Source organism: Eptatretus burgeri, chromosome 1 (genome assembly GCF_056783735.1).
Source record: "Eptatretus burgeri isolate ZD-2024b chromosome 1, Ebu_testis_v1, whole genome shotgun sequence".
In the NCBI taxonomy this organism is placed as follows: Eukaryota; Metazoa; Chordata; class Myxini; order Myxiniformes; family Myxinidae; genus Eptatretus; species Eptatretus burgeri.
The window spans coordinates 123,286,367-123,300,530 of record NC_140961.1 but is presented as its reverse complement, the minus strand read 5'-3'; the positions used below and the strand labels follow the sequence as shown (position 1 = coordinate 123,300,530).

At 44.2% G+C, this 14,164-nt stretch overlaps 1 protein-coding gene and 1 long non-coding RNA gene across 3 annotated transcripts in view; one reads left to right on the top strand and one right to left on the bottom strand.

The window, feature by feature from the left end:
* Positions 1–13,038: 13,038 nt before the first annotated feature.
* LOC147035325 (uncharacterized) overlaps positions 13,039–14,164 on the top strand; it is a 45,180-nt gene continuing 44,054 nt past the window's right edge. The window contains exons 1-2 of one of the 2 annotated variants that reach the window (XR_015062138.1): positions 13,039–13,234; positions 13,328–13,433. This is a non-coding gene — a long non-coding RNA (uncharacterized LOC147035325). Of the gene's footprint in view, positions 13,235–13,327; positions 13,434–14,164 lie in introns of those variants that run through there. The other variant, XR_015062137.1, reaches the window with a different exon arrangement.
* LOC147035324 (CCN family member 4-like) overlaps positions 13,126–14,164 on the bottom strand; it is a 64,931-nt gene continuing 63,892 nt past the window's right edge. The window contains exon 5 of the mRNA XM_085896733.1: positions 13,126–13,425. Within this exon, the coding sequence (XP_085752859.1) occupies positions 13,126–13,425 (300 nt within the window). The remainder of the gene's footprint in view (positions 13,426–14,164) is intronic.

Below are 14,164 nucleotides of genomic sequence, written 5' to 3'. Positions count from 1 at the left end.
CACCCTCAGTGCACGTACAGTTTTACGCCTCAGCTCCCTGAACAGCTCAGCTCTGCCATTCAGCCTGGCCCTGCGACTCTGGTCAATGGTATCCAGTGTCCCTTGAGAGACAAAATTCTTCTTTGCCCTGCGGTGAGCTCCAAGGCATCCACCGGCAACATCAAGGACGGTGGTCTTGAAGGCGCTCCACAACTCTTCAGGACCCCCCAAGGCACCCAGACCCCCCAAGTGTCCACTCAGCCTGTTCGCAAACTCCTCAGCTACTCTCTCATCCCTTAGCTTGGCAACATCCAGCCTCGGCTGGGATGGTACCATTCTCCAGGATTTAAGGTGCAGCTTTAGAGTTGCTACAACAAGCCTGTGGTCAGTATTGAGGAACTGAGCACTCCGGTAGACCCTGCAGTTCTGGATCATCCTCCAACGACCGTCAATGAGGACATGGTAAATCTCCTTTGCCACACCGCCAGCGTTGGAATACCAAGTCCAGCGATGAGCTTGTGGGCGCTGAAACCATGAACCAGCCACCCTAAGTCCATGACTTCTTGCAAAGTCAAGGAACTTAGTGCCATTCTCGTTCATAGTTCCTGACCCATGGGGACCAACACACACCTCATAACTGTCCCTATCAGTTCCAGTCGATGCATTGAAATCCCCCAAGACTAGAAGTGTATCTCGTCTGGGGCACTGATCAACCACAGACTCGAGTGTGGCGTAGAATGCATCCTTCACGGTGAGATCACTCGCCTCAGTCGGAGCATAAACAGAAACCACGGAAATTACACCGAAGGAGTGACGAATCCTTAATCTCATAATACGCTCGTTGACCGGTGTTACCTCAATTATCATTGGGGTCAGCTTATTGGACACAGCTACAGCAACTCCTTGGGTATGGTAACCATCAGAGCGACCAGACCAATAGTAGGTGTAACCACCCACCATTATCTCGCCGCAATCCGGTCTCCGAACCTCAGAGAGAGCTGCAATCCCGATGTCCAAACGCTTGAGCTCAGATGATAACAGAGACAGGTGATCATCCTCTCTTAGGGATAGGACATTCCAGGCACCCACCCGAAGGGACCGCCTCAGGTTAACCCAAGGAGACCGCCGTCTGGTGGACGACACCTCAGCACCACTCCGACACACTCTCCCGCAATCTGACCCAGGGATGTTACCCCGTGGTTTCCCTCCTATCAAAGATTGGGGGTCCCGAAGGCTTTGCCCCAATCCCGTCATCCGGTGAGCTGCCCTGCGAAGGGAAGCTGCACAGGAGGTACTCCCACGGAGTGGGTTTTCAGATTTTTTTGCGTTTTGCGGAATGAAGGGTTTTACGGTGGCCGGAGTGCAAATCCTGCCACCAACCTCCTAATAAGAAGTAGCCCAACTGCAGGGGGACGTCCGCAGACACAGTTGGGCACTAGATATAGATGGCCGTTGGTTCACAAGGAGCTCCTCCGCCCTTTGACAGGTTTTGTTTTTAATCCTGCTGGGTGTCCATATCCAAACACCCTCCTCACCAGAAAACCTGGTGGGGGAGACGGTTTAGTCGCCGACAACCCGACCATGGAACAGGTTAGTACAGGTTTACATGGTACCTGTAGCAGGTCACAGATCAAACCTGACCTGACGAACCACCATCTCTTGTTAGTACACCAGCCAACATGTATTTTTTTTTCAACTTTGGGGTGCATTTTTTTGTTAATAGCAGGCATCCATGCAAGATCAATCAGTCATAGGGTGGGGAAGAAAATGTGGGTGGATGCCACCCTCGATTTTGACCTTAAAGGTCATTTTCAAGGTCAAATAAGGTTTTTACATTACAATTTTACATTGTGCATTAATTGACATCAATTTTGTTTTCTCTATCCATATAAACTATTTTTAATATCAAAAACATGTATTTAGAGTGTTGAATGAACAAGTGAATTATATTTTTTTACCCATATTTGTATGGCATCGTGAAACACCAAAATGTGATTTTCTCGAAATGTGTTTATTCTGCATGTTAAAGTAATTTGCACACTGAATCTTTTGGTTTAAACTATCGTACACCTTCAATAAACTACTTTGTCACTGTAAAATGCCAAACAATTATTTTGTTTGCAATGGCCACTTGTTTTATTTGTTCTTAAACACTTTGTAGCCCCCTCTTGTGGCAGATTTGTTCAAAGAAATTCCAACGTGGCGGTTTGGTGTTGTGACCATGCTTTATCAGGCAGTGTACATAATTGACGCAAACTGCACATCAAAAGTGAGTAACTTTGATAAAAAAAATAGACATGTGTTGGTTGGAGAGATATATATATACAACAATTATCTGGGCCCATGAAAGAAATGGGACCAGGGCATTTACATGTCTTATTTGATGGCTGGTATACACCGTGTATGGGGAGTCTTTATTTGGTCTAAGTTTGAGCCTGGCAATTCCACATTTAGATTTGAGTTAAACCATATTGTTAATCGGTAAACAACAATTCAGATGACGTACTAAAATTGTGTTTGGAATGACGGAATGCCGTAAAACGGACCATCATACCACGTTTGGGTCAAATTACACATGTATTGCCCCGTACCGTTGATGCAGTACTATGTACAAAGAAACGTTCTTATGGCTGATTGAGCTGCAAGAGAAGCATGCTAATTTGTAAAATTGGTGCAATGCAAGTGAGGAAAGACAAATCATCAAAGCACTCAAGGTAATTTTTGATGTAAATTCAGTAAAGGGTTTAACTTTTTCATTTACAGGAATTCTGAACATGTGACATACACAATCACAATTGGTATGAAACAGCCATGGAACCTGTGTATACTATCAAGCACAAGAGACAACAAACAGACATTGATAAGACAAGATGTTTCTTCTGTCACAGTAGTGCAGGCAACCTCCGGATAGCATCATCAGAGGGAAAGGTCAGGACATGGACTGTCGGTCAGCTGCGAAGGAAATTTGGTGATACCAACTACATAGATGTGCTCGACAGACTTGAGAACCTTTCAGAGGAAGACTTTAGCGCACATGAAATTAGATGGCATAAAGCCTGCTATTCCACATTCAGTTCTGAAAGCAAGCTATGCAGATTAAGAAACAAACGCCAGGCATCAGCAGAGACATCGACAAGTGCTAAATCTGATTAATGTTCAAACGCCCTTTCAGCACCCACAACACCCAGTTCTAAGACAACAATTGACTGGTCACTCTGCATGTTTTGTCAAGCACAGGGTAAAAATAAGACTCATAGAGTGCAGACACTAAAAAAGTCTACAGACGTGACCGAGCGTGCCAAAACTGACCCAGAAATGTGTATTAGACTGTCATGAATCAGTGACTTAATCGCAGCTGAAGGTTGTTACCATCTGTCTTGCTTGATAGCTTTTGAAAGATGATCTGATGAGAGATTCAAATCATCAGTGGATCCACAGGAGACAGAGGTGGATGAGTGCATGATGAAGCTTTGCAGAGACTTGGGAGCGGGACTGTCTCGTGGTCATGGGTGATGTATGGGACAGATACAAGTGCATGTCCAGTGAAATGGGTATTTGTGTGCCAATGAGGTACCAGTCCAGATGCACAACATTCTACGAAAGGTTTCAACTGTTGGTTGGACCAAAGGCTAGTTATGTACGAACTCTTGGGACAGGATCAATTCTCATGTATCCCAGTGAAAAGTCAGACTTTATTATATCCAAAACACTGATAAAGTCCCACCAACAATGTTTTGTTTCGTCATCAGATACGGAGTCAACAGAAGATGAGGATGGAGACCTGATTGATATTGCACAAGGTAACATTTTCCAAGAGATGGTTCATGTGGCCCTCAGAGTCAGACAGGATCTACTTGACACACCAGGACACTCAAGCACATGGCAAGAGCTTGATCAAGAACATGTCGATGACGTGATCCCAAACAGCCTGTATTTGTCCCTACGCCTGCTCTTTGGAGGCATAGATGTGGTGCATGAGGACACTGAGGAAGACACCAGTATCAAGCAGATGGCATGCAGCATTGCTCAGGATATTGGGTTTGCAGTTTCCAACAGATGGAAGTTGACGCCAAAGCATGTTGGTTTAGGTCTTGCTCTCCACCAAGCTACCCGTTCCGAGGCGCTCCTTGACCTGTTTCATGCCACCAACCATACATTTGGTATCGACACTGTTCGAAGCATCGACACAACAATAGCTAATAACATACTTGAGAGGTTTGCACAGAATGGCAATGTTTACGTCCCAGACAATATCGTCAGAGAGAGGCTGATCCACTGCTCTTGTGACAACACAGACATACTGGAAGCAACCCTGGACGGAAAGAACACCTTTGACTGCACACAGATGATGGTATGGCAGAGAGGACCAGTTCCATAGCAAAATATAAATCCAGACAGCAAACACTTTCTGCGATCAAAAGCTATTAAGCCTGATGCATTAGAGGAGTTTCAAAGGCTTGATCACGCTACCTTACCTTCAGGCCAGAGACCATCGCATTCATTCAGTGATAACAAGACGATTGAGGTCGAATGGTTCAGTGGCAATGGCGATGAAAGGCAGAAGGCACGAGCCAAAGATTTGGCATGGTTGGCATCACGCATATATTGTAGTGAAGCCGATCGTCTTGTTCCTTCGTGGGGAGCATTCAATTAAGCCGTCAGTGTCGTTGACACACCTGTAACAACTGTGGGGATGCTACCCATTCTCCAGGCACCAGCAGATGACAATGACACCCTCACTACTGTGATCAAACGCTTTGTGGCTATTTCAAATCACATGGGTCAGAAGAACACCATCATCACAGCTGACCAGCCGCTGTACAGTAGGGCCAAGGAACTCGTATGTGCGAATCCAAAATTTGAGGATGTCATTTTTCTCATGGGAGGACTGCATATCTGCTTCAACTTCCTGAAAGCAATTGGCCAACACATGGAAAGTGCTGGACTTGATGACCTGTGGACAGAGGCGGGTGTTTATGCGACCAACACTACAGATACCATGCTGGATGGCAAAGCATACTACCGTGCTGTGAGACGACATCAACTGACATATGAAGCTCTGGTACATTAAATGGCCTATGTTTGAATTGTGGCTTGCTGAAAATGATCAAGAACTTGATGTAGAAGTCAAACAACTTGTCCAAAATGTAGCAAAGCTGTTCAAGACGAGAAATGACAACCAAAGAGAAGAACTTAGCAACGCAGTGGGCCAGCTCTCAGATTTTCTGTGGAATAAAAATGTGCAAGATCTCCTCAAAGAGTTCAATAAGAAGCACTCTGACAATCCAAACTTCAAGCTTTGGTCGGCATATATGGAAATGGTGGACATCTTGCTGGGCTTCATCAGGGCTGAGAGAGATGGCAACTGGACTCTTCATCTTGAATCCTTTGCAGCCATGCTTCCATGGCTCACCATCTACGACCGCACTAACTATGCTCGATGGGGACTGGTCTATCTCGCAGACATGAAACTCCTAGAGAAGACGGCGCCAGAGGTTCACACAGAGTTCATTGCTGGGAATTTTGTTGTGAAGAGAACAAAAAGGCGCTTCAACCAAGTTCCTGCTGACCAGGCGACTGAGTGGATCAACAGAACATGCAAGATGCAAAATGGCATTATTGGCTTTACCAGGAATGATCAAGCCAGGGACAAGTTTTGTATCACATGGTCAGAACGATCACGCATCACACAGAACATCAGATCTCTCTACAACCTTGAAGACGATGAGGAGACCACTTTCACCCGTTCTGATAGTCCAGCACGCACAAGGCGTGATATTGATGATGTGATGAAGCTTGCCACACAACTGACAAGATTTGACGTATTCCGAGTATACACTACCTTGGCAGAGGTTGGTGGAGACTGACACGGACGGAAAAGATATGCCATTGGTATCACTGGCAACCAAAGATACTGCATCAAGTGACGTGGTGAGAGATCTACTCACAGCTGAAGATCGAGGAAAGAAGCATGTTATCACTAATGTAAAGCAACGCCTGATTGAGGGAACTGTCGGGTTTCATGACACACTCAGGAAGCACCACTCAAAAACCTTCGCTGATTTGTACAAGGAAAATGTATCTACTAAACAGAATGTACAGAAAACAATCAAAGCTGACAGAAAGCTACTGCAGCGATTGCTCAATGCTGTCACCGCGGGGTGACCACTGGAAATGGCGACCATTCTCAAGCATGAACTCTCTCCAATCCCACTGTCTCTGGCCAAGGTTGGAGGGAAGATGAACTCTGCTTCAAAGTCGGAGCTGATTAACATATTGATGGCAGGACTACAAGTAGCTCCTGAAGTTCCAGTAGCTGACAAGAAGACATGTTTGATTATAGATGGTCACGCCCTCATCCAAGCTCTAGGAAAGCCTGTTGGGTGTCAGACATTTGGTGAATATGCTGATGTGTTTGTAAAAACTGTAACACGTCACGTTGGACAGCACACAACAAGAGTTGATGTAGTATTTGATCGCAACATCAGGGAAAGCTCCATCAAGTCAGTGACTCGCTCAAAGCGACTGAGAAAAAAAGATACCAATCCTCAAGCTCGTCGATGGGCCCAATGTCCCACTCCCACAGGTTTGGGTCCAGTTCATTGCCTTGGATGAGAACAAAGCTGATCTTGCCAATTTCTTAGCTGAGGAAATCATAAAGAAAGGTAAAGATCTGCCCGGGCAATTTGAGCTGGTAACCGGAGGCGGATTTACAGATGTTACTGATGCAAGGTCAACAAGGAGAGATGACCCCAGGCTTCACGGAAACCATGAAGAGGCTGATACTCTGCAGATTATGAGCACTCTTTGGTATCCTTCATTAACTGCCTCACACGAATAGAGACACAGATGTCATGCTACTTCTGATACACTTTGTATCAACAAGAATATCTGAAGTGTGGATGGTGTCTGGAACAGCAAAGAATCGGAAATGTTACCCACTACATGCCGTATCTGAGAGACTAACACAACCTGTGAGGGAAAACATACTCAGCTTCCATGCACTAACAGTTTGTGACACAACATCTTATTTCAGTGGCCATGCAAAGAAGTCATGCTGGAAAGCATTTGAAAGCCAACCACTTCTTGTCAAGGGGATCAGTCGTGATGGAGACCTTGCACCTATTGAACAGTTTGTATGTCACCTGTATGGGACACCTGACCAACAAACCGTCAACCATGCCAGGCTCCAACTCTTTGGAAAGGCTAAGAAGGGACTAGAGATGTTACCACTGACAAGGGATGCACTGGAACTTCATGCTACACGCACCAATTATCAGGCAAAGATTTGGTTGCAAGCAGACCAGGAACACATAGATGTCTCATCGCCTACAGACACCTCAACTTGGAGGAAGGAGTTTGGTTGCCTTAAGGCCGTGTGGACAAGGCTACCCCCAATCCCAAAAGCCTGCCTGGAGCTGGTAGCCTGTGGATGCAAATCAAAATGCAGAACAGCTCGATGTACTTGCTTCAGAGAGAACTTCAGGTACACTTTTGCCTGCGGATGTGATGCGATTGACTGCTGTAATCCAACTCGCCAGTAGATTCATACCAAGAGCCTCATGCCGATACACATGCATGTACATGTAGGCTTATGCGACACACCCAATACTGTATGTTCCCTTTCCGTTGTGTCACCCAGCTGGTCACACTCAGCAACATCACATTAATTTAATTAATATTTAAAACACATTGTAATGATGGATAAATGGCGAAACCGTATTGCCCTTTTTCAGATCAAAAAAGTTTGCTGTTTCGCATCATACATGTAGGGCCGTACATTAAGGCATATAATACACAATGTTGCATGTTGCAGAGACTGTGTACTTCAGCAATAGTATAACTATCTTTTTGCAAATATAAACATTAAATGAGCTTTCAACGGGGAAAGTCCAGGATAAAATGACCTTTCAGGTCAAAATCAGTGGTTGCATCCACCAACATTAAATTCTTCCCCACACGATGACTATAATTGATCTGGCATGGATGCCTGTTATAAACAAGAAATTCACCATAAAATCAGATGTTGGCTGGTGTACTAGAACAAATCTGACTGCCACAAGAGGGGGCCGTACAGTATTTAATTGAAGATAAAGCGAGTGGCCATTGCAAAAAGAGTTTGTTTTGGATTTTACAGTGACAAATTAGTATACTGAATGTGTGTGATAGTTTAAACCAAAAGATTCGGTGTGCAAATTACACTAACATGCAAAATGAACACATTTGGAGAAAATCACATTTTTGTGTTTCAGAATGCCATACACACATGTGTAAAACTTAAAATTCACTTGTTCATTAAACAGGCCAAATTCATGTTTTTGAAAATATAAATAGTTTTTATGGATATAGAGGAGGCAAAGTTGATGTCAATTCACGCACAATGTAAAAAAACACAAAATTTGACCGATTTGACCTTTTGACCTTGAAAATTACCTTTAAGGTCAAAATCGAGGGTGGCATCCACATACATTTTCTTCCCCACCCTATGACTGATTGATCGAGCATGGATGGCTGCTATTAACAAAAAATGCACTAGAAATCGTTTTCTCGAGGACTTTTCCATGTTTGGCTGGTGTACTATGTCTTCCTCCATACAAAACCATGATCTTTTTATATCCCGGTAATCCACCCCAAACCCACCTCCTTCAAATTCCCTAATTTCCTACCTGAAAGTCCCTGTAGTGTCCATCTTGTTTAACCTGTGTTCCCTGCCCCATTCCTCTCCCTTCCACAGATCTCCTCACATCTCTGTTCCCCACTGTTTTTTTCCTCCCTCTCCCACACTCTTGTCTCCTGTTCCCCTTGTTGTATGTTCTGCATGTTCGCTCTCATACGAGCCTCGACAGTGTCTACAAAAAAAGTGTGAAGTTCGATTAGTTGCTTTGGATATCTCAAACACCTTTGATTAGGTGTGGCAAATGTGTCTGCTCCACAAGCTTCAGTTGTATGGTGCATTTGGTGTGATGCATTCAATCATTTTGGCTTTCCTTGCAAATCGCAAGATGAAGGTAGTATTTGAGGGTCAATCTTCTCCTACTTGCTCCATCAATTCTGATGTTCCACAGCACTCTGTCCTTGGTCCCATTCTGTTCCTTGTTTATATCAATTTTCTTACTGATAATATTCTGTCTCAGCTCGCCATGTAACTATGATGACTCTTCACTTTACAGTTCATCTGCTGATTCACTCAACACTACTCATAATGCGGTTGGAGTTTCACTGGGCAATGATTTCGAGAATGTGTTGAAATGGTGGTATGATTGGCTGGTAACCTTCAATGCAAAGAAAACTAAATTGTTGTCGATGTCTCACTCCACAAACAGGTCTTTCGCTTCTGTGCACATTGGGTCTTCAACCTTAACAGAATAATCTGAGCTTCGGCTTCTTGGTCTGGACATCTCCTCTAATCTCCGGTGGGATAAGTACAATTCTGGTATTGCTAAGAGTGCTTCCAAGCAAGGTATTTGTCTCTATCAGGCACAGAGGTATCCACCTCCCGATGCTGTTTTGCACCTGTATAAGACAACTATACGTCCCCTCATGGAGTACTGTTACCACATTTCCTCTGAAGCACCAACCTGCCACTTGTCTTTACTTGATAGACTCCAGAAATGCATAGTTAACCTGGTTGGTGCGGAGATTAGTTCAACTCTTCTACCGCTCTATCACCCGAGGTCAGTTTCCACTCTTGGTTTCTTATACAGATATTTTCATGGCAAATGTTCTGCTAGACTTTCTAACGTGGTTCCTCCTGTGTGAGTGCTTGGACGTATGACTCGTTTGCCATCTCTCCACACCCATTCACTATAGTTGATCCAAAGTGCAGAACGAAAGGCTATGCAGATCGTTTTATCCCTCACGCTGTCTCTCTTTGGAAGTCACTACCTGTAACTTGCTTCCCATTATCCTACCATCTACCCAGCTTTAAGAGGAATGTCAATTCCTACTTCCGACATCTTTGAGGTTCCATCACATTTCGCCTGACTCTGCTACTCCCTGTGTCTTGGATGTTTTCTTGTTATTTTTCTCTTTCTTTTATGTTGTTTTGCTTTATCTTTATCTAACCTTCCCTGAGGCCCTTACCTAGAGTTGTTTTATGCCTTGTTTGGGACGATGTCCATGAAAAAAAATAAAGCAGAGTACCCATCCTTCAGGCGATCTTGTTCCAAGCATGCAACGGGTTCTTCTGACGCACCCCTTTATTTGGGCGATGTATAGGCAACTGACAAACTACCTCAATGGCTCCTGAAAATAAAAAAATTAAAACCCGGGTTCCATGTATGAAGCAAAAACCTGATTATAATTCAAAGCACCTCATTGGACTGGAAAACGGTGGGAGAGGAATACTGTTCTGCCAAGGGTGGGGACTTGTGATACCCTTCCCAACCTGGAGGTGGCGACACCCACCCACATAGAGAATTTGCGTCTCCCCCCCCCCCATTTCCCAAGACCATCAGCAAAGATTTAAAAACACCTATATACACTAATTGGTGTCATGCTGATCCTATATAGCAAGTCTGGATGTTATCACGCCAGAACTGTAGGGGAGGAGTAGCACGACAAACACATTATAAAAACATTATATTTGGATGTAATGTTTCCTTGTATTTTGCAATTGGACTTTTAGGAATCCAATTATATTGCTTTAACAATCATAATCGGTGGCGGTTTTACTTGAAATGGACATTCGACGTGAAATAGCAGAAATACATTTTAATGGAAATAATGTGTCATGATAAGATGGGATAACATTTTGCAAATATATATCCAGGGATGGGATGGTATGAATTGGAGTTAAAAATATTAAGTTAGAAATTTCCAGTTTACAATGCATTTAAAACGTTTTAAATGATGTGGTGGTGTGGTTGAAAGAAAGAAAATATGGATTCAAAGTTTCAACTATCAACCATGTCTCCCTCCTCTAATACCTGGTGGGATATTGCTGGGTCCGTCTCTGGAGTATGCTCCCCCTTGATCCCTTCCCTCACTTCAAATGACACCATAGCCGACTCCACTTGTGAGAATATTTGAATACCTCAATTCTGTATTTGCTTCCAAATCTTGTGTCCCCAACCACTCACTCTATGTATACACCCTACCCAGTCATGCCCAACTGCTCCTGGACCATGTGTCTGTTTCACCTGAGAAGGTGGAGTTTCTGGCAAGCCACAACTCTGATTCTGCAACTCGCATATCCAAAGATCTTGTACTTCCTCTCTCTATCGTTTTCACCCTATCATTCACATGATGTCATCTTCCATCTGGTTGGAAATCTGCCAACATCACCACCTTGTATAAAAAGTTGCAAAAACCAATTCCCTTAACAACATACCGATTGACTTACTTCCAATCATCAGCAAGGTCATGGAATCCATCATTGCAGTTCACATCAAATCCTGCCTTTTCTCCAACAGACCAACAGTTTAGCTTAAGACCTAGTCATTCAACATTGGACATGCTGCTTCTGCTCTCCTAACAATAGATGGAGGCCCTCAATGTCGACATGAAATCATGGCCGTTTCTCTAGACATATCTCGAGCTTTCAAAAGTCTGGCATCTCACCTTGCTTTCCAAACTCTGTGCTAACAGCATCCAAGGTCAATTCCACACCTGGCTTACTGACTTCCTCTACTTTCATAGCCAAAGTGTGACTCAATGGGATCCTTTCATTTATTCTCCCTGTTGAGCCCCAAGGCAGTGTTCTAGTGCCCAAGGTATTCCTAATCTTCATCGATGATCTCTCTGACTCTGGAAAATTCCCTTTATCTCTTTGCTGATGACTCCACCCTCTCCTGTAACATCCCTCATCCTTCAGATGAGTGTGCATCAGCCTCTTTCCCCCTCTTCAGACCATAATAGAATCATGAGCTGGTCATACATTTATAATGTGTTTTAATTCTGACATATCTCTCACTCTGTCCTGCCAAAAAGATTGTTTGGTGAACTCTCCCATCTACTTTCTAAACAATCCTTAAAGTTCATTTGCTCAAAATTTGGGCCTCACAATCAGCCATGATCTTTCTTGGGCAAACTACAATTGTAATTTGGCCTCCAAAGTCAGTTGCCAACTGAGTATCCTCCGTCATGCAGTCTTTCCTTGGCACGCCTTGACTTTTATCTACCTACAAGGTCTTCACCCCAGCATGATGGAATATTACTTTCCCCTCTGGGCTGGCGCTCCTGCCTCACACATTGCTCAGTTGGACACCGTGGAAACCCGTCATTCAATATCATTGGAATTTCTCACAATGAAGCTGAGTCCATGAGGCTATCACTTTCATATCGTAGACAGGTCGGCAGTCTCTGTCTTCTACCTCCTCCTTTCTGATGTTGCACCCTCTGCCCTTTCCATACTCTGTCCCTCCTTATCCCCCCCCTCCCCGCCGTGCTTCTGCAGGATGCAAGTGGTCTGCCAGTAAACCCCTTCTGGTGAAACTCCTAAAATGTAGTCACCACTCACCTCCAATCATTTGTTCCTCTATTTTTTTTCTGCCTATGGAACCAACTTCCTCAGTCTCTTCAATCTCATTCTTCCCACCAGGACTTCAAGGCAGCTGTTTACCACAATCTCAAGTCATCCCCATTCACAAACATGATCTTTTCTACCCCTGTTAAACCACCCCAAGCCCACCTCTTTCCGAGTTTTTTCCTTCGACTTCTGTGATTGAGAGTTTGTGGATGTATCCATCTTGTTCATCCTATCTCCTCCCCTCGCCCTCATTCTCCTTCACATCCCTTATTTCTCCAAGCCTTTCTTTATTTGTGCCTCCACCTTGATGTTGGTGTGTTCACCCTTCACAACTCACACCTGCACCCCCATCTCTTTCTGTTGTTGTTCTGTTATGTACTGGTCCTTTCCACGAGCCTCGACAATGTACATTTTAAGGAAAAAAAAAAACTTACACCATTCAGGTTCATGCATGAATTCTATGGATATAAAATTATATGTATAATACCACAAATAATAATTAATAAGCCTGTTGCATGAATAGCAAAAATAAAAATCTGTGCTCAAGGCACTGTGCATTATTTGGTGGTCTCGCAGGTGAAAGTTTGGTTGAAAAGTGCAAGTTGCTGAGAGTGAGCGATGGAAAGCACACCAGCAGTCCCAGGGACCGGCGAGCGATGTCAAATCTTTGCTCCTCATCAGTTCTCGATCTCTTGGGGACTCATGTACCGCAGGCGTGAGAACACGTCGTGAGGATGATTGCAGTTTCTGTGACAGTGACAAGTTTTTATCCACATCATAAGCCAGGTGACGCTGTTCCCACCCTGACAGTCAAAGTCTACCGAAATGCTGGATGTTCGTCTTGGTGTGCAACAACGACCGTCCGTGCATCCACCGCAGAAATTGGGTCGGTGGCTTTTCCGGCTGATGCAACCAGACAACACGAACGGTTGGGGTTGCGTAGGCTGGTACGTCTGCATGCACTGCTTCTGCTCCAGCTTGTGGGGTAAGGAGGGAAGTTAGTCAATTAATCACCAAGGTGTGAATTATTGTTCTTTGTGCAATATGTTTCATAAGACTGTCGATTGAGCAAAGCACAAGGGAAAAAAATCTTGTTAATAACTCTTCAATTTTTCAGGTAAATAAGCATGTCTGCAGTTGTATTCTGAAAAGTGTTCACAGTTTATTCGGTCGTTTGTTTGCTCGTATGCAGCACAAGATTGTGGGGTAGCATCATTGGCTGGAGGCGCAGCTGTGCCGCTAATGGCATCGAAGGTTTGGGCAGGACCAAAAATGTTTTCTGCTGTTTAGGGCAGGAATTTGTCATCTGGTCAGGGTACCGGCGATAGTTCACCTACTCTTCACAAAGCACACCGTGGGCTCAATAACGACTGCCAGCAGACAGGGCGCTGAGTTTAACGTCCATTAGAGGGACGTCACACACATTGATGAATCATCCTGCTGTGAATGGTGTTCACAGTTTGAGATTTTCATTTTATGAAAAATTATGGAATTGGTATACCAATCAGGGTTAAGGAGCAAAACACCAGGCATTTTTACCCATTGTTTCACTTTTTATACCAGGCACCTTTACCTGATGGATTTAATCAAGAGATAACATGTTGTACTTCACAAATATTCTGCTCCATTCATTCTGCATCATTTCTCCTCGGTCATCTTTCATCTGCTTAGAAGCCAGCGACAACCTTCGTCAGTCAACCGAGCAGTTTTTCATGG